At 45.6% G+C, this 18705-nt stretch overlaps 1 protein-coding gene across 2 annotated transcripts in view; it reads left to right on the top strand.

Moving 5' to 3' along the window:
• The window catches only part of srlb (sarcalumenin b), a 124777-nt gene that overhangs the window by 73267 nt on the left and 32805 nt on the right, over positions 1–18705 (top strand). For both annotated transcript variants that reach the window (XM_086001013.1, XM_086001012.1), the window contains exon 2: positions 588–1814. In XM_086001013.1, coding sequence (XP_085857139.1) covers positions 588–1814 — 1227 coding nt within the window. The remainder of the gene's footprint in view (positions 1–587; positions 1815–18705) is intronic.

The raw sequence follows: 18705 nt of genomic DNA, 5'->3' as shown, positions 1-18705 counted from the left end.
GTGGTCACTGGACAGTGGCCAGGAACAAGAGCCAGGGATTTTTCCTCTCTCTAGCCTAATTATAGCACACTTACTGCCAACCACCCTGGCTGAGATGAGGTCTGTATGGCTGTTACACACTGGGCAGGGTATTCACCAAATGAGCCACAGGGGCAGCTCCCATACCTGTTTTCTATTATTTGTAAGGGCCGACACCAAAAAATCCCTGAACTTATCTTTGATTTTCATGGTCCAGTAAGGATAGGAAATGTGCTGTTAGTCTATGGCATTCCATGACAAATAGCTTCACTTGAAGGGCTGATCATAGCTCAATTACCTTGCTGCTGGCTCATGACAAGTCCTCTGTTACTGGAAAACCATACTAGAATCCAGTTCAGTAAACGATGCACAGATTTATCATTACTTTTGTTTATGGAGTGTCCACATAATCAGCGATTCTGCCATTAACTGACACAGGCTCTTGGTACTTTTCTGGGCCTGTAACAGTATTGCTTTGAATATTTATTTTCCCTCTGAATTATATTGAGCAAAACCACATCGAGACAGAAACTGGTCTCAAATTGACTGATAATGTTCTGATCATTTAGAGACTCAAGACTTCACCAAACCCAACAGCAAAGATGCTGTCACTCTTGCAGGGAGCCGAGCCTTGGCCGCAGACCCAGGCATTGATGTGAATGATGAGAAGCTTATGAATGATAAGCAGCAAGCAGAGGAGGCCAGTGCCCCACTGTATGCAGACTCAGCATCTGATGGTAATTCAGCCTTGGGACCACACAGTTCCACAGAGGAATCCAATGAGAAGGAAGAAAAAGGTCAGTCACACACTGATAGTTGTGCAGCAGCATGTTCAAGGTGTGCTACTGCACATGGCAATGTGATTAAAAGAGCTGTAGAAGAACAAGAATGTCAAAGCAATGAAGCCAACTCCAAAAATGATACCAGGGAATCGGAGGAGTTACCCGTAAATGAAGAAAGAAGTGAAAACCTAGTGTCTGGCACTACTGAGGACATTGGTGGTGTTCTTGCTGATAAGGAGGATGGAGATTTTCAAGAACTGGGTCTCAACAGCACAGAAACTGCACCAACTGTGGAAAGTGAATCAAATGAATCTGTAGGTAATGCTGTGAATGAATCCCATGAGGATGAAGAGGCAAAACTAAGAGAGCCAACACAAAACGGGGTGCCTGAACCTGCCACAGATTCTGAAGAGGAAACTGAGAAAAACAGCAACAAGGAGGATGATTCCAATGGTGAGTCGGATCTTAAGGAAGGTTCTTCAGAGGAAACAGAAGATGAGACTTCAAGCCAAGAAGAGGAAGACAAAACAAAGGATCTGGAAGAGAAAGCACTGGAGAGTCAGGAAGAGAATAATGAAACAGCAGATTCTGAGCAGGAAGCTAATATTAGAAAAGGTGAATCTGGGGAAGAGGAGCAAAATGATGAGGGAACTGACGATAAACCAGATGAGAATGGAACTATTGAAGAAAAAGTGATGGAATCTGAAGACGCTGATAGTCAGGAGATTGAAGAGATAGCAACAAGTGACGATGGCAATGGATCTGAAGAAGGTGGAGCTAATACTGAAGAGTTTGCAAAGGAAGTGCAAGTATCGGATCAAAAAACTGAAGAACTCCGTGAAGGAGTCAAGGTTGCCAAGGAGGAGATTATCGAGCCAGGCTTCATTTCTGTTTCCTTCCCAGGATCTGAGACCAAAGGAAAGGAAGAAGCTGCTGATTCTGAAGGAAGAATGCCCGACAGTACCACTGATAACGCAAGGCTGTCTACTGAAGTGAAGGAGCAGGAGAGAGACGGTGAGTCAGTGAGGACTCAGCATCTACCACGGCACCGACCGAATGAGACTACTCACAGCTGTGCAGTGTTTAACGTTCAGCTGTGGAAATTTTTTTTTTTGGCTTCCCACATCAACTTCATTTAACACATCAGCTATATGGAGTGAGACTGACCAATGAAGTGGAGTAACGTTTGGATTTTCTGCTTGTGATGTCACTAACCTTACTATTAATACCTGGAGTGAGTCATTCATAACATCACATACATAATAATAATAATAATCAACTTTATTGTCTATATACATGCATGGCTTCACGGTTTCTGTGTGGTTTCACCTCCTTTACCTCTAATACCTTGTGAACAGAAATTTGCTTCAGGAGATGCCTCTGTGTACTATCAGCGTGATGACTTACTGTCAGATAATACTTAAAAGTTAGAGCCATACAAAATGAATCCAAGAACTGATGAAATTAGCTGTGCTGATTCAACCAAGAGATTTCTTTGTCTGCTCAATTTTGTATTCATCAAAATAAGAGAGGCTACATTTGTGCAGCCAATGTCTGCATCAAACACTCATCTGAGGTAAAGCGCCCTCTACACTGTCGCATCAAACACTCCCAGGGCAGGTACAGCACGGGTTAGATACAGAGAAAGCTCCCTCTACACTGCCCCATCAAACACTCCCAGGGCAGGTACAGCACAGGTTAGATACAGAGAAAGCTCCCTCTACACTGCCCCATCAAACACTCCCAGGGCAGGTACAGCACAGGTTAGATACAGAGAAAGCTCCCTCTGCACTGTCCCATCAAACACTCCCAGGGCAGGTACAGCACAGGTTAGATACAGAATAAAGCTCCCTCTGCACTGTCCCATCAAACACTCCCAGGGCAGGTACAGCACAGTTTAGATACAGAGTAAAGCTCCCTCTACACTGCGATGTGAGTAAAGCTGTCTTTGCTGTGCTCAAATAAATTTCCTTAATCCCAGCCTCAAAAGACAGAATGGCATGTCCATTTCCCACGTTATTCTTGCTGCCTGAAGGAGGTTGCCAAAATAGTGCCAACTTAGCTTCCTACCCCTAGGAACAGGGGTGAGATTGGGAGAACGGATTCCACATCAGACCCTTACAGGCAGCAGAAGGAGGGAACACACTTCCCATAGGCCAGATTCAAACCAAGGGACCTGAAGTGAAAGGACAATGTTCTAACCCCTGCATCACTCAGTCCTGCATCACAGATAACTGAACTCTTTTGTCTGACTCTTACTCATAGTTTGTGGATTTTGTTATGTATTGTGTGTTCTCCTCCCACCTGTGGTGGCGCTGTCACAGCAGATAAATGGTTGGGTGTTCTCTTGGTTAAATTTAGCTCTCTTTGTTCGGAACTTTCCAGAACTTCCTGTCCTTCCTGAATAAAGCACTTTATGTTTGAATCTCTGAGTTCTGAGTCCTAAATTGTGTCTAGGTAGAAAGGTACCGACACAACAAGTGGCGACGAGGATTGGATGAATCTGCGTTGTGGGAACTTTCTTGTTTTCGACTACAAAACACTCGGAACAGAGATTGCAGCATCACATTAACGTTACATAGAAACATAGAAACATAGAAGATAGGAGTAGGCCATTCGGCCCTTCGAGCCTGCTCCGCCATTCAATGAGATCATGGCTGATCATCCAATTTCAGTACCCTGTCCCTGCCTTCTCCCCATATCCCTTGATCCCTTTAGCCTCAAGAAATATATCCAACTCTTTCTTGAATATATTTAATGAACTGGCCTCCACCGCCCTCTGTGGCAGAGAATTCCACAGGTTCACCACTCTCTGGGTGAAGAAATTCCTCCTCATTTCAGTCCTAAATGGCTGACCCCTTATCCTTAGACTATGACCCCTGGTTCTGGACTCCCCAGCCATCATAAACATCCTTCCTGCATCTAGTCTGTCCAGACCCGACAGAAGTTTATAGGTTTCGATGAGATCCCATCTCAATCTTCTAAACTCCAGTGAGTATAAGCCCAATCGACACAATCTCTCCTCATACGTCATTCCTGCCATCCCAGGTATCAGCCTGGTGAATCTTCGCTGCACTCCCTCCATGGCAAGAACGTCCTTCCTCAGGTAAGGTGACCAAAACTGCACACAATACTCAAGGTGCGGTCTCACCAAGGCCCTGTACAACTGTAGCAAGACATCCTTGTTCCTGTACTCGAACCCTCTTGCTATGAAGGCCAACATACCATTTGCCTTCTTAACTGCCTGCTGCACCTGCATGCTTACCTTCAACGACTGGTGCACAATAACACCCAGGTCTCTTTGCACTTCCCCTTCTCTCAATCTATTGCCATTAAAATAATAATCTGCCTTCCTGTTTTTGCCACCAAAGTGGATAACCTCACATTTATCCACATTATAGTGCATTTGCCATGTTTCTGCCCAATCACCCAACCTGTCCAAATCGTACTGGAGTTTCACGACATCCTCCTCACAGCTTATCCTCCCACCCAGCTTTGTGTCGTCTGCAAATTTGGAGATATTACATCCAATTCCCTCGTCCAGATCATTAATATATATTGGGGCAGAAATTCCTCCCCAAACGCGTGAGTACGGAAGGGGTACTCACGCGTCTGGCCGGAGGAAATGCCGGTTTTCAGCATGCACAGCGCATGCGCTGAAAACCGGCATTTCCTCTCCTCCAACCCAAGAGTTGAAGAGGCTAGCGCGTGCGCTGTAGGGGGCAGCGCGTACGTCTTGGATTTCCTCTGTTTTGGGGGATTTGCGCATGTGTAAAGGCCTCCGGTCTTTATGCTTGTAAAAAGCACACGTAAGTATTTATTTTTACAGGTAAGTGGTGTTTTAGTGTAATTTAGAATTTTTTTCCCCCACAGGTTTATTATTTTAAAGAATCTACAATAAGGTAAGTTTAGTTTTAGACCCTTTTTATTAAAAATTTATTTTTTTCAAAAAAAAAATTATTGTTTAAATTATTTCTTTTAACTTATTTATACTTAATTTAATGATTGGGATGTTTTTTAAATTTTTATTTAAAGTTTAAATAGTGTTTTGGGCCCCCGTAGTTTTCATGAGTTTGACAGTTCTTACTCTCAAACTCATGAATGAACCTTCCCCTCCCCTGATTGGTTGTACAGTGCTCACCTGATCCCAGCCGGCACATCGCACTAACTACGCCGCTGGATCAGGTAAGCACTGCGCGCTGACATCTGAACCGGGCCTGTGACAGGAAATGCAAGCAGGCCCGGGCTTCAGATGTCAGCGCGCAGGGTGAGTGCAGATCGGGGGCTTGCACCCGCGGGAAGCCCCCGACCCGAATTTTTGGCCCATTGTGAACAGCTGGGGTCCTAGGACCGATCCTTGCGGTACCCCACTAGTCACTGCCTGCCACTCGGAAAATGACCTGTTCATTCCAACTCTTTACTTTCTGTCCGCCAACCAGTTCTCTATCCAAGTCAATACCTTGCCCCCAATCCCATGTGCCTTAATTTTGCATGCTAATCTCTTATGTGGGACCTTATCGAAAGCCTTTTGAAAGTCCAAATACACCACATCCACTGGTTCTCCCTTATCTATTTTACCAGTTACATCCTCAAAAAATTCCAGTAGATTAGTCAAGCATGATTTACCTTTTGTAAATCCATGTTGACTTTATCCGATCCTGTCACTGCTTTCCAAGTGCTCTGCTATTACATCTTTTATAATGGACTCAAGCATTTTCCCCACTACCGATGTCAGGTTTACCGGTCTATAATTCCCCGCTTTTTCTCTACCACCTTTTTTGAATAGTGGGGTAACATTAGCTACCCTCCAATCCATGGGTACCGTTCCAGAGTCTATCAAGTTCTGGAAGATGACCAGCAATGCATCTACTATCTCTAGGGCCACTTCCTTAAGTACGGCAGTGAGTAAACAGAAATTCTAATTTGAAACGTGAGATGGCTACTATATTAGGAAACATCGGTGATTTTGATGAAAATGTGGAGCAATGGAGCGCATATATGGAACGTTTTGACTATTTTGTATTGGCGAATGCGGTGGCAAACGAAAAGGTCATGCCTACCTTTTTGAGTGTAATGGGACAGAAGACATTCAACTTACTTCGCAGCCTTGTGCAGCCAGATAAGCCAGGAACTAAAACATATAAGCAACTAGTGGAAATTCTTGGAGCACATTTTTCACCAAAACCTCTGGTTATTGCTGAGAGATTTAGATTTCACAAACAGAATCAAGAGGAGTGGGAATCAGTGACGATGTTTATTGCTGCTTTAAAAAGGTTGTCAGAACACTGCGAGTTCAAGGAGGTGCTGAAGGACACCATTAGAGGCAGACTCGTGTGTGGTCTGCAAAATGCAGCCACACAGAAGCGCCTTCTTACTGAGGACAACCTTACTCTTGAAAAGGCCATTGAAGTTTGTGTCTCCATGGAGATGGCGGAAAAGGAGGCTCACCAGTTGAGTTCAACAGGGAGAGTTCACAAGGTGTCGTCTGAGCCTAAAGGTGCGCGGAACTTCACATGTTACCGTTGTGGCAAAACGGGCCATCACTGTAGTGTATGTGCCTTTAAGAGCCCCATGTGTGCTGTAATGCCGGTAATGGCCACTCGGGCTATATAAGCCTGTATATTGTGTTATATCCGTTAGTACCCCTCCAGACTTTGCTTAGTAAACACCTATGAACCAACTCCTGTCTTCAGTGTCTCTATCAACACATGGACACTGCAGTGGCGACGAAGTAGAAACGGACTTACCTGCAATTCGGCAGCACCTCAAGGACATCGATTCCTCGGGCGTCCAGAAGACTCAGGAAAGTGAAAGAAGCTGTGGTTTCATCAGCTGGCCAAGCTGGTGGCAGGTACTGTGCTAATCCTTCCTGGGCGTCAGGCTGGGGCTCCAGCGGCTGGCTCTACAGCTGGGACAAGCAGCGAAATCAGAGGCAAGCAATAACAGACGGGGAGGAAGCACTCGGGAGACGGCCGGCGCTGCAAGCAGGTCGGCGTTCAGACCTAGAGAGAAAGTCCGGCGGGAACGAGTCTCCAACTGTAAATAAATAAATAAATAAATAAATAAACAACGTAAACCGCGGGAAACAGCGTTGTCATCGGCAGCAGCGGCGGGAAAGCGCGGCAAGCGCCATATCTTTTCTGCAGAAAAGAAAGAAAAGCGCGGGAAGCGCCATATCTTTTCTAAGATGCCTAAGTCTGGCAATATTGATGCTTTTGATAGCGAAATAGAGGACTGGACCACATATGTGGAAAGAGTAGAGGTATATTGCACTGCAAATGGAATAGAAGATGAAAAAAAAGCTTCAGTACTGCTGAATTTAATGGGCGCAAAGGCATATGGGCTGTTACGAAATTTAATCACTCCAGCCAAACCAAAGGACAAGGATTTTAAAGAAATTGTTGATACCCTGCAGGAGCACTTAAACCCAACACCGCTGCTGATAGCGGAACGATTCAAATTCTTCAAGAGAAATCAACACAAGAATGAAAGTAACGCTGATTACCTCACCGAATTAAGAAAGCTATCAAAACACTGCCAATTCGGGGCAGGACTAGCAGATTATCTTCGAGACAAATTCGTCTGCGGTCTCTTAAGTGAAGGAACACAAAAAAGACTGCTTTCTGAAAAAGATTTAACACTGGACAAGGCTTTCAGTGTGGCTGTATCATACGAAGCAGCAGCAAGAGGAGCTGCAGAGATACAATAAAAGACACAGGACTTCGGCACCCATGAAATGACACAGGGTTTCGAAAGATGTTATCGCTGCGGCAGATCCACCCATAACCAGAGGGGCTGCTGGTTCTAGGACAAAGCATGCAGGCAATGCGGAAAGATTGGACACATTGCACGGGTATGCCAATCTGGACAAAATAAATCCACAGACAGGAAAAAAAAAATCAATAAAGAAAAGTACAGAAAGGTACAAATGATGACGGACAGTAGCTCTGAAGACCAGAAGAGTGATAGCGACTCCGAAAACAAGAGACTAAGCTGTCTCAAATTACATAATGTACTTGCCAAAGATGATTACCAGACCATTTGGGTTACCCTCACGATAGCAGGGTCCCCAGTTAAAATGGAGCTAGATACAGGGTCAGCTCTGACCATAATAAATCGACGGGATTACGAGAGGCTATTTCCGCATATACCTTTAAAAGACACATCCATTATCTTAAAAACATATACGGGGCAGAAAGTATACCCCAAAGGAAAAATAAGGGTGCCTGTTGTATACAACGGCAAGGAAATACAAAAGTTGTATTTATACAATCTACAAGATGGTGGCCCACCGCTGTTAGGACGTGAATGGATCAGGAAAATGCGTTTAGACTGGCACTCCATTCAGGCACTGACGGTGACCAGTAAGAAAAAAAACGATGATGACATCACACCTGAACGATTAAAGGACATCTTGGCCAACGCCAAAGAAGTGTTTCAAGAGAAACTAGGAACCTTGAAAGGCATCACCGCCTCAATAAAAGTGGAAGATGCAGCAATTCCCAAGTTTTTTAAAGCAAGACCAGTGCCATACGCAATTCGTCCAGCAGTTGAGACAGAGCTGGAGAATTTGGAAAATACAGGCGTATTATCCAAAATAGATTGGAGCGAGTGGGCAACACCCATCGTTCCAGTCATGAAGAAAGCATTGAATAATAATAAATCTGAAGAACAGCGAAAAATTCGCATCTGTGGAGACTTCAAGGTGACGGTAAACCCGGTCCTTCACACGGTACAGTATCCTCTTCCGAGGATAGAAGATATTTTCGCCTCACTATCCGGAGGGAAACGTTTCACCAAAATTGACTTGGCACAGGCATATCTACAGATGGAGGTTGAAGAGGTCTCTAAAAAATCTCACGATAAATACACACATAGGTCTGTACCAGTACAATCGACTAGTTTTCGGAGTAGCATCCGCTCCAGCTATCTGGCAAAGAGCTATGGAGCAAGTCCTCCAAGGGATTCCGGGTACTCAATGCTACCTGGACGACATCCTTGTAACAGGAGAAAACGACAATGAGCACCTTGCCAATTTGGAGCAGGTGCTCACTAGGCTGAGAGAACGGGGCCTACGAGCAAATCACCCCAAGTGCGAATTTTTCCAAAATCAAATATCATATTGTGGCCACATAATAAATAAGGAAGGGTTGCATAAGTCACCTGAAAAAATTGAAGCGGTCATAAAAGCCCCAGCACCTGAAAATGTTTCACAATTAAGGTCGTTCCTGGGATTAATAAATTACTATCATAAATTTTTACCGAACTTATCAACTCTTCTACACCCTCTTAATGAACTGCTACAAACAGGAGTAATTTGGAAATGGAACGAAGACTGTAAACGTGCCTTCCATAAATGCAAAGACTTAATCACATCCGAAGAAGTTTTGGCTCATTACAACCCATCACTGCCAATCAGACTGGCGTGCGATGCATCCCCTTACGGCATAGGAGCAGTATTATCGCATAAATTCCCTGATGGCTCGGAACGGCCGATAGCTTTTGCGTCACGCTCATTGAACTCAGCTGAGCGTAACTATGCCCAGATTGACAGGGAAGCACTCAGCCTGGTATGGGGAGTGAAGAAATTCAACCATTACCTACACGGACAAAAATTTACCTTGTTGACTGACCATCAACCCCTCATCTCCATATTCAACCCTAAAAAGGGTGTTCCCATTATGACAGCGCAAAGGCTGCAGAGGTGGTCCCTTTTTCTAGGGGCACACCAATACAACATAGAATACAAAGGATCAAAACAGCATGGGAATGCTGATGGTTTATCACGCCTACCGTTGCCAACGGTAGAAGAGGCACCTACAGTAGACCCAGTGGAGATGTTCCACTCTACTATAGTGGAATGTCTACCAGTAACAAATTCTGCCATTGAAAGGGAGACAAGAAATGACCCGACTCTCTCACGGGTCTACGATTTAACAGTGAAGGGATGGCCAGCACATGGCGAACCACTGTTGCCAGCATTCTCGCAAAGAAGAGAACAGCTGTCAGTGTGCCGAGGAACCTTGATGTGTGGATCCAAAGTGGTGATTCCACCCAAACTCCAGGATAAAGTGCTAAAGGAGCTTCATGAGGGGCATCTGGGTGGAGTGAAAATGAAGAACCTAGCCAGGGCGTTTGTATGGTGGCCAGGTATCGATGGAGACATCGAAGAAATGACCAAGAGCTGCCTAGGATGCCAGAAGGTCCAAAACGCTCCACCACAAGCCCCTCTACATCCATGGGAGTGGCCCTCATCTCCCTGGCAAAGGGTGCACATCGACTTTGCTGGTCCATTTATGGACTCAATGTTCTTAATCGCGGTTGATGCACACTCCAAGTGGCCGGAGGTAATAAAGATGTCCTCCACCACCACGGAAAAAACCATCACAGTATTAAGAACCATATTTGCCAGGAATGGGCTGCCGGAACAGATCTGTTCTGATAATGGACCGCAATTTGTGTCCGAAGAATTCAGGAAGTTCTTAAAAAACAATGGGGTTAAGCACTACACGTCCGCCCCATACCATCCCGCCACCCATGGATTGGCTGAAAGGTTTGTCCAGACCTTCAAGAAGGCCATAAAGGCCATGGGTAATGAAGACATAAAACTTCAGCACAAGGTGGATAACTTCTTCTTCGCATACAGGAATGCAACACATATGGTTACCAACCAAACTCCCGCCATGATGTTCTTCAATAGAAACCTAAGATGCCGGCTGGATTTGGTCAAGCCCAACATCAGAAGGGACGTGGAGAACCGGCAGTTTCAAGGCATGAATGAAAGGCCAACTAGAACCTTCCAGATAGGTCAACAAGTTTTGGCCCGGGACTGCCGTACCGAGAAATGGCAGCCTGGAACTATCTGCACACGACTAGGACCACTGATGTATACCGTGGACATCGGAGAAAGCATAATAAGGCGCCATGCTGACCAAATCATAGAGTCATCCGAAAAGGGGCAACCTACACCACAACTCTATACGCCTAACGATGAAGTAGAGATACCCATATCTACCTCCGATCCGGTGATACTGGAACCCGATGAACCCGACCCTGGCATTCAAGCCGAATCAACCTTGCCAAAAGAACCTACTACACTACCAGAAACTACTACACCACCGAGGCGTTATCCGGACTGAGTCAGGAAGCCTCCAGAGAGACTGACTTATAATTAATTAACTACAGCAATGTGTATATTATTTTTCTTATAATATGTAATTAATAATTACTTAAAATATGATGTACTGGTTAGCTAAAAGGGGAGGAATTGTAGTGTATGTGCCTTTAAGAGCCCCATGTGTGCTGTAATGCCGGTAATGGCCACTCGGGCTATATAAGCCTGTATATTGTGTTATATCCGGTAGTACCCCTCCAGACTTTGCTTAGTAAACACCTATGAACCAACTCCTGTCTTCAGTGTCTCTATCAACACACGGACACTACAATCACGCTAATGACTGCTGGTGTATGGAGCTGGAATGCCGAAATTGTGGCAAAAAGGGTCACATTGAATGCGCCTGTAGAGGTAAAAAAAGAACAGACAGAGCTGGGAAGCATGAAAGCAAAATGTCTGTATTTGGACAAGAGAGGAAAAGGAGTGTTCATTCAGTGCAGTATGATGGAACAAGCAAAACAGAGGGGAGCGACACCTCTGAGGAGGAAGAGGTGCACATACTGACGGTTGCAGGTGGTTCAAATGGCTACTGGGTATCACCACTGGTGGAGGGACAATCAGTGCGGATGGAGGTGGACACAGGCGCGGCTGTGTCCCTTGTTTCAGACACTGTCTACAACAAAATGCTAAAGCATCTTACCCTTCAGCCAACAAACATTGTGCTAAAGACGTATACCGGCGAACCTGTGGCATGAGAGGTGCCATTGAGGTGACAGTTAAATTGAATGGACAGACTGCGAAACTGCCAGTATATGTGGTAAAGGGAAATTACATAGAAACATAGAAACATAGAGATAGGAACAGGAGTAGGCCATTCGGCCCTTCGAGCCTGCTCTGCCATTCAATGAGATCATGGCTGATCTTTGTCTGAGATCATAGCTGATCTTACCAGTTCAGTACCCCGTCCCCGCCTTTTCTCCGTAACCCTTAATCCCCTTAGCCTTCAGAAATATATCCAATTCTCTCTTGAAAATATTTATTGAATTAGCCTTCACAGCCCTCTGTGGCAGGGAATTCCACAGGCTCACCACTCTTTGAGTGAAGAAATTCTTCCTAATCTCTGTTTTAAATGATTTGCCCGCTATTTTTAGACTGTGGCCCCTGGTTCTGTGCTCCCCGGCCATTGGAAACATTCTCTCTGAATTCAGCCTGTCCAGGCCTGCCATAATTTTATATGTTTCGATGAGATCCCCTCTCAATCTTCTAAACTCCAGTGAGTACAAGCCCAAACTATTTAATCTCTCTTCGTAGGTCATTCCCGCCATTCCAGGTATCAGCCTGGTGAATCGCCGTTGCACTCTTTCCATGGCAAGAACATCCTTCCGCAGATGGGGCGACCAAAACTGTACACAATACTCCAGATGCGGTCTCACCAGCACCTTGTACAGCTGTAGTAAGGTATCCCTATTCCTATACTCGAACCCCCTTGATATGAAGGCCAACATACCATTTGCCTTCTTAATCGCCTGTTGCACCTGCATGCTCTCCTTCAGTGACTGGTGCACAAGAACACCCAGGTCCCTCTGCACTTCCCCATCTCCCAATCTATTGCCATTTAGATAATAATCTACCCTCCTGTTTTTACCCCCAAAGTGGATAACCTCGCATTTATCCACATTATAGTGCATCTGCCACGTATCCGCCCATTCCCCCAACCTGTCCAAATCGCACTGTAGCCTCCTGACATCCTCATCAGAGCCCACCCCTCCTCCTAGTTTAGTGTCGTCAGCGAATTTGGAAATATTGCATCCAATTCCCTGATCCAGATCATTTATATATATTGTGAACAGCTGGGGTCCCAGGACAGATCCTTGCGGCACCCCGCTGGTCACTGCCTGCCACTCCGAAAACGAGCCGTTTATTCCAACTCTCTGTTTTCTATCCGCCAGCCAGTTCTCTATCCACGTTAATACTTTGCCCCCAATTCCATGAGCCTTAATTTTGCATGATAATCTTTTGTGTGGAACCTTATCGAAGGCTTTCTGGAAGTCAAGGTACACCACATCCACTGGCTCTCCCCCATCTATTTTACCAGTTACTTCCTCAAAAAATTCCAGCAGATTAGTCAAACACGATTTACCCTTTGTAAATCCATGTTGACTCTGTCCGATCCTTTCCCCATTTGTCAAGTGCTCCGCTATTTTATCCTTAATAATGGACTCTAGCATTTTGCCCACAACCGATGTAAGGCTTACTGGTCTATAATTCCCTGCTTTCTCTCTACCCCCCTTTTTAAATATTGGGGTAACATTAGCTACCCTCCAATCCACGGGTACTGTTCCCGAGTCAATGGAGTTCCGGAAGATGATCCTTAGAGCATCTGCTATCTCCAGGGCCACCTCCTTAAGTACCCTAGGATGTAGTTTATCAGGCCCCGGGGATTTGTCGGCCTTCAGTCCCCTCAACTTACCCAACACCATATCCCTAGAGATACTAATTTCTGTCAGCTCCTCCCTCTCATTAGTCCCTATGTTTGCCGATATTCCTGGGAGGTTATTTGTGTCCTCCTTTGTGAATACAGAACCAAAGTATGAGTTTAATTGGTCTGCCATTTCCTTATTCTCCATTATATATTCTCCCGAATCGGACTGCAAGGGACCGACTTGGGATTTTACCAGTCTTTTCCTCCTGATATACCGATAAAAGCTTTTGCAGTCTGTCTTTATGTTTGCTGCAAGTTTACTTTCGTATTCTATTTTCCCCTTCCTGATTAATCCCTTTGTCCTCTTTTGCTGTATCCTGTACTGCCCCCAATCTTCCGGTCTGGTGCTTTTTTTTGCCAGTTGATATGCCCTTTTTTTTGATTTTATGCTGTCCCTAATTTCCCTCGTTATCCACGGTTGAGTCACCTTTTTAGGTTTATTTTTATGCCAAACCGGTATAAACATGTTCTGGAATTCTTCCATTCTATCTTTGAATGCTTGCCATTGTCTATCCACTGTCAATCCCCCCAGAAACACCACCCAATCAATCTTACCCAATTCCCGTCTCATACCCTCGTAATTCCCTTTATTTAAGTTCTGGACCTTAGTCTCTGATTCAATTTCCTCACTCTCCATCTCGACTGAGAGCTCGATCATATTATGATCACTCTGACCCAAGGGGCCTCGTACAAGAAGATTGCTGATAAGTCCCTTCTCATTGCACAATACCCAGTCTAAAATGGCCTGATCTCGAGTCGGCTCCTCGACATATTGGTCCAGATAACCGTCCCGAAAACATTCCAGGAATTCCTCCTCCTCAGAATTTTTACTAATTTGGGTAGTCCAATCAATATGTAAATTAAAGTCACCCATGATGACAGCTGTGCTCTTATCGCACGCTTCTCTAATTTCCCTTTTTATGCCTTCCCTCACCTCCATATTACTATTTGGAGGCCTATATATCACACCCACTAACGTTTTCCTCCCCTTGCTATTTCTCATTTCTACCCATACAGATTCCGTTTCATCCGAGTTAATATCCTTCCTTTCCATTGCATTAATCCCCTCCTTTACCAGCAATGCTACCCCACCTCCCCTACCTTTTTGCCGATCCTTCCTAAATATTGTATATCCCTGGATGTTAAGTTCCCAGCCTTGCCCACCCTGCAGCCACGTTTCTGTAATCCCAATCAAATCATACTTGTTTACCTCTATTTCCACAACTAATTCATCCACCTTACCCATCTCTACTGGGACGTGCGTGGCTAGAGAAAATCACACTGGACTGGCCTGCAGTCTGCATGATGTCAAAAGGGGAGTCAGGTCTGACTGCAGTGTTAAACAAACATGCAGAACTCTTCAATGGGGAACTTGGGAGCATGAAAAAGATCAGTGTGAGACTGGACATTAAACCTGACAGCAAGCCGAAGTTTCACAAAGCCCGACCTGTACCCTATGCAATTAGGCCAAAAGTTGAGGCTAACTTGGAGGCCTTAGTCGAGAATGGAGTCCTGAAGCCTGTGAGCGTGAGCAAATGGGCCACACCCATTGTTCCTGTCCTGAAAAAGGATGGATCTGTTCGAATCTGTGGGGATTTTAAAGTGACTATTAACCCGGTGCTGTCTGCGGAACAGTACCCTCTTCCCCTCATTGATGATCTTTTTACGGGCCTGGCCGGAGGGCAAAAGTTCAGCAAAATAGACTTATGCCAGGCTTATCTACAAATGCATGTCGATGACAAATCAAAGGAGCTGCTGACAATTGTGACACACAAGGGGCTATACAGGTACTGCCGCTTTCCGTTTGGAATTACGTCGGCCCCTGCTCTATTCCAAAGGGCAATGGATCAGATTTTGAGTGGACTGCCAGGAGTCCAGTGCTACCTGGACGACATCCTTGTCACTGGGACAAATGAGGAGGATCATCTTCTGAACTTGGATGCGACACTACAACGACTGAAAGAGTACGGACTCAGAGTTCGTAAAGACAAATGTGAATTCTTTCAGTCTTCAGTTGAGTACCTGGGGCATGTGATTGACGCTACTGGCCTGCATAAGGCACCGTCAAAGGTCAAGGCAATCGTGGAGGCCCCAGCACCCCAGAATGTGAGCCAGTTACGTTCATTTCTGGGGCTACTTAACTACTATGGGAAGTTTATTCCAGACTTAGCAACATTGCTGAAGCCGTTACATCAGTTGCTATGTCAAGGCAAAACATGGAAATGGACTGAACTGTGCAACGAAGCTTTCGCCCAAGCAAAGAAAGCATTGCTGAAATCGGAGGTCCTGACACACTTCGACCCAAAGCTACCCGTGCAGCTAGCATGTGATGCATCACCATATGGTGTGGGAGCAGTCATATCCCACATCATGCCTTCGGGTGAAGAGAAACCTATCGCCTTCGTATCACGCACCTTGAACAAGGCCGAGAGTAACTATGCACAGATTGAGCGCGAGGCCTTGGGAATCATTTTTGGAATTCGAAAATTTCATCAGTACCTGTTTGGGAGAAGGTTCACACTCCTGACGGACCACCATCCATTGACTTCAATCTTCGGGCCCCACACCGGAATTCCATCTCTTGCTGCAAGCAGGATGCAAAGGTGGGCTTGACTGTTGTCAGGACACACATACGACATCAAATATCGCAAATCAGACTTGCACGGCAACGCAGACGGTCTCTCGAGGCTACCCTTGCCTGTTACTCCCCCAGAGCCTCGTCGGATAGACATCTTCTACTTTAGACAAGTGGAGGGAGCACCTGTCATGGCAGTTCAGGTGCGAAGGTACACCCGCAATGATCCAGTCCTGTCTGAGGTAATGGACAATGTCATTCAAGAGAGAGCTATAGGAGATTCTCCTAGTTTGAAACCTTACGTTTCAAAAAGAAATGAGCTCTCCGTCCAGGCAGGTTGTCTTCTTTGGGGACGCCGTGTCATCATTCCGCCACCTCTGAGGGAACCTATAGTGCAACAACTTCATACAGGCCACAGTGGGATGGTTCGGATGAAGGAAATGGCAAGAAGCTACTTCTGGTGGCCAGGTCTTGATGGAAATATTGAGGAGAAAGCCAAAACATGTTCCCCATGTCAAAGGGTCCGGAATGTTCCACAGCTGGCAACCCTACACCCCTGGGATTGGCCTGCAGAAGTGTGACAGCGAGTACATGTGGACTTTGCCGGTCCTTTCGAAGAGAAGATGTTTATGGTGGTTGTGGACGCTCGTAGCAAGTGGCCAGAGGTCGCTGTGATGAGGTCTACCACAGCAGAGAAAACAATTGAGAAACTTGGTGAGATGTTCAGCCGTTATGGCTCACCGGAACAACTCGTAAGTGACAACGGTCCACAATTTTTATCACAGGAGTTTGCAGCCTTCCTGCATGTGAATGGTATCCAACACATCAGGTCTGCGCCCTATCATCCCTCTACTAACGGCCTGGCAGAAAGGTTCGTGCAAACTTTGAAGCATGCCTTGAAGGCATTGCAAGGTCAGGGCTCCATCCACCAACGTCTGAACAGCTTCCTGTTGTCCTACAGGAACGAGCCACATGCCACAACCAAAACTTCCCCCGCTTCGCTCATGATGAAGAGGCAGTTGCGGACAAGTTTTGACTTACTCAAACCTCCAAGGGCAGAACAGGTTGTCCATTGTCAACAACAAGCTCAAGCTGAAAAGAGAGAGAAAAGAGTCAAGGAGAGACGGTTTCACCCTGGAGAGCACGTCCTAGCTTGAAACTACAACACTGGACCGAAATGGGTTCCTGCTACGGTGATCGCGCAGACGGGCCCTGTGTCTTACACGGTTGAGACTGCTGAGGACGTCGTCTGGAGAAGACACACAGATCAACTGTTGCTAGCAGCAGAGACAGCCACAGAGGCTCCAACGGCTGGTTGGCCTGAACTGTTTCCGGATGATACCGCAAACCAGCATCCTTTGCCACAGTGCTCTTCTCCAACACAGGAAGTCATAGAGACTGTTCCACCTGTGCAAACTCCTGACTTTCGACTGACACAGGCACCTTCTCCATCCAGGCCTGTGTCAATGCCTATTGCTGTGGAAGCCAGCGATGACCGCCGGTATCCTGTCAGGGAGCGGCGGCCTCCAAGACGCTTGGATCTGTAGGCTTAGTGACTTACCCACAAGACTGGGGCAGAATAAACCCCAGGGTAAAGTCAAGGTTTGAGGCAGTCTACCTCTACCCTTGGTTAGTGAGTGCATTGAAAGTAACTTACCTGTTGAGCAATAATGTGGACCTTTCATTTAAGAGGGGAGGAATATGTTATGTATTGTGTGTTCTCCTCCCACCTGTGGTGGCGCTGTCACAGCAGATAAATGGTTGGGTGTTCTCTTGGTTAAGTTTAGCTCTCTTTGTTCGGAACTTTCCAGAACTTCCTGAATAAAGCACTTTATGTTTGAATCTCTGAGTTCTGAGTCCTAAATTGTGTCTAGGTAGAAAGGTACCGACACAACAGATTTATTCTCATATATTGGATAACAATGCTTATCAGTGTTTTCACCAGTTAAGAAATTGGAAGACATCATGGCCCAATGGCTTGTTGAGTGTTTTCCAGGCAACAGTGCATTATGGAATATACTAATTGTAGTATGATAAAGTAGTCTACCATTGTGCGTACATGTCTAAAAGATTTGATTGAACCTAGTGTGCAGAAGTTCTCGAAGACCAGTGTTACTCTTGGTCAAGGATCACAACCACAGGAAGTGTGTTGCTTGAGAGTACTTTCAGGGATACTGTGCCACAGAGTGATGGGGCATGGGTCTCCAATCCCTGAGCGCCTCATTTTAAACATGCTGTTGTGGGCGGTGGCCAAGTGGGGACGGGTCATTCTACTAAATGTAGTTCTACTTTAATCCAGCCCTTCTTACAACATCCCACATTACAACAGTGACTACACTCCAAAAGTACTTCATTGGCTGTAAAGTGCTTTGAGACATCCAGTGGTCATGAAAGGTGCTATATAAATGCAAGTCTTTCTTTCCTTCTGCTTGCTCTGCTGGGTTAACACTGCCTTCCTTTGTCACAAGGAAAGGAGGGTGAACAGCATGGAAACCCATAGATATATAAAACAGCAAGTCTGCTGAGGTGAAGGAGATGATATAATTTGGGCATGTTCTCACTGGAAAAGAGAAGGTTGAGAAGTGCTATGATTGCTGCTTTTAGGGAAGAGATAATGTAGACCATGTCCAGAACAGTAGAACCAGAGGACACAGCCTGTGCTTGAAGAGGGGTAAATTCAAAACTAATCTGCGGAAATAATATTACAGTGAGCAAGTGGTCAATTTACAGAACA

This window comes from Somniosus microcephalus, chromosome 11, assembly GCF_052327205.1.
Source record: "Somniosus microcephalus isolate GS21.2 chromosome 11, FLI_Smic_1.0, whole genome shotgun sequence".
Taxonomy (NCBI): Eukaryota; Metazoa; Chordata; class Chondrichthyes; order Squaliformes; family Somniosidae; genus Somniosus; species Somniosus microcephalus.
The sequence above is the reverse complement of the archived record's forward strand: the minus strand, read 5'-3'. Positions and strand labels throughout refer to the sequence as shown.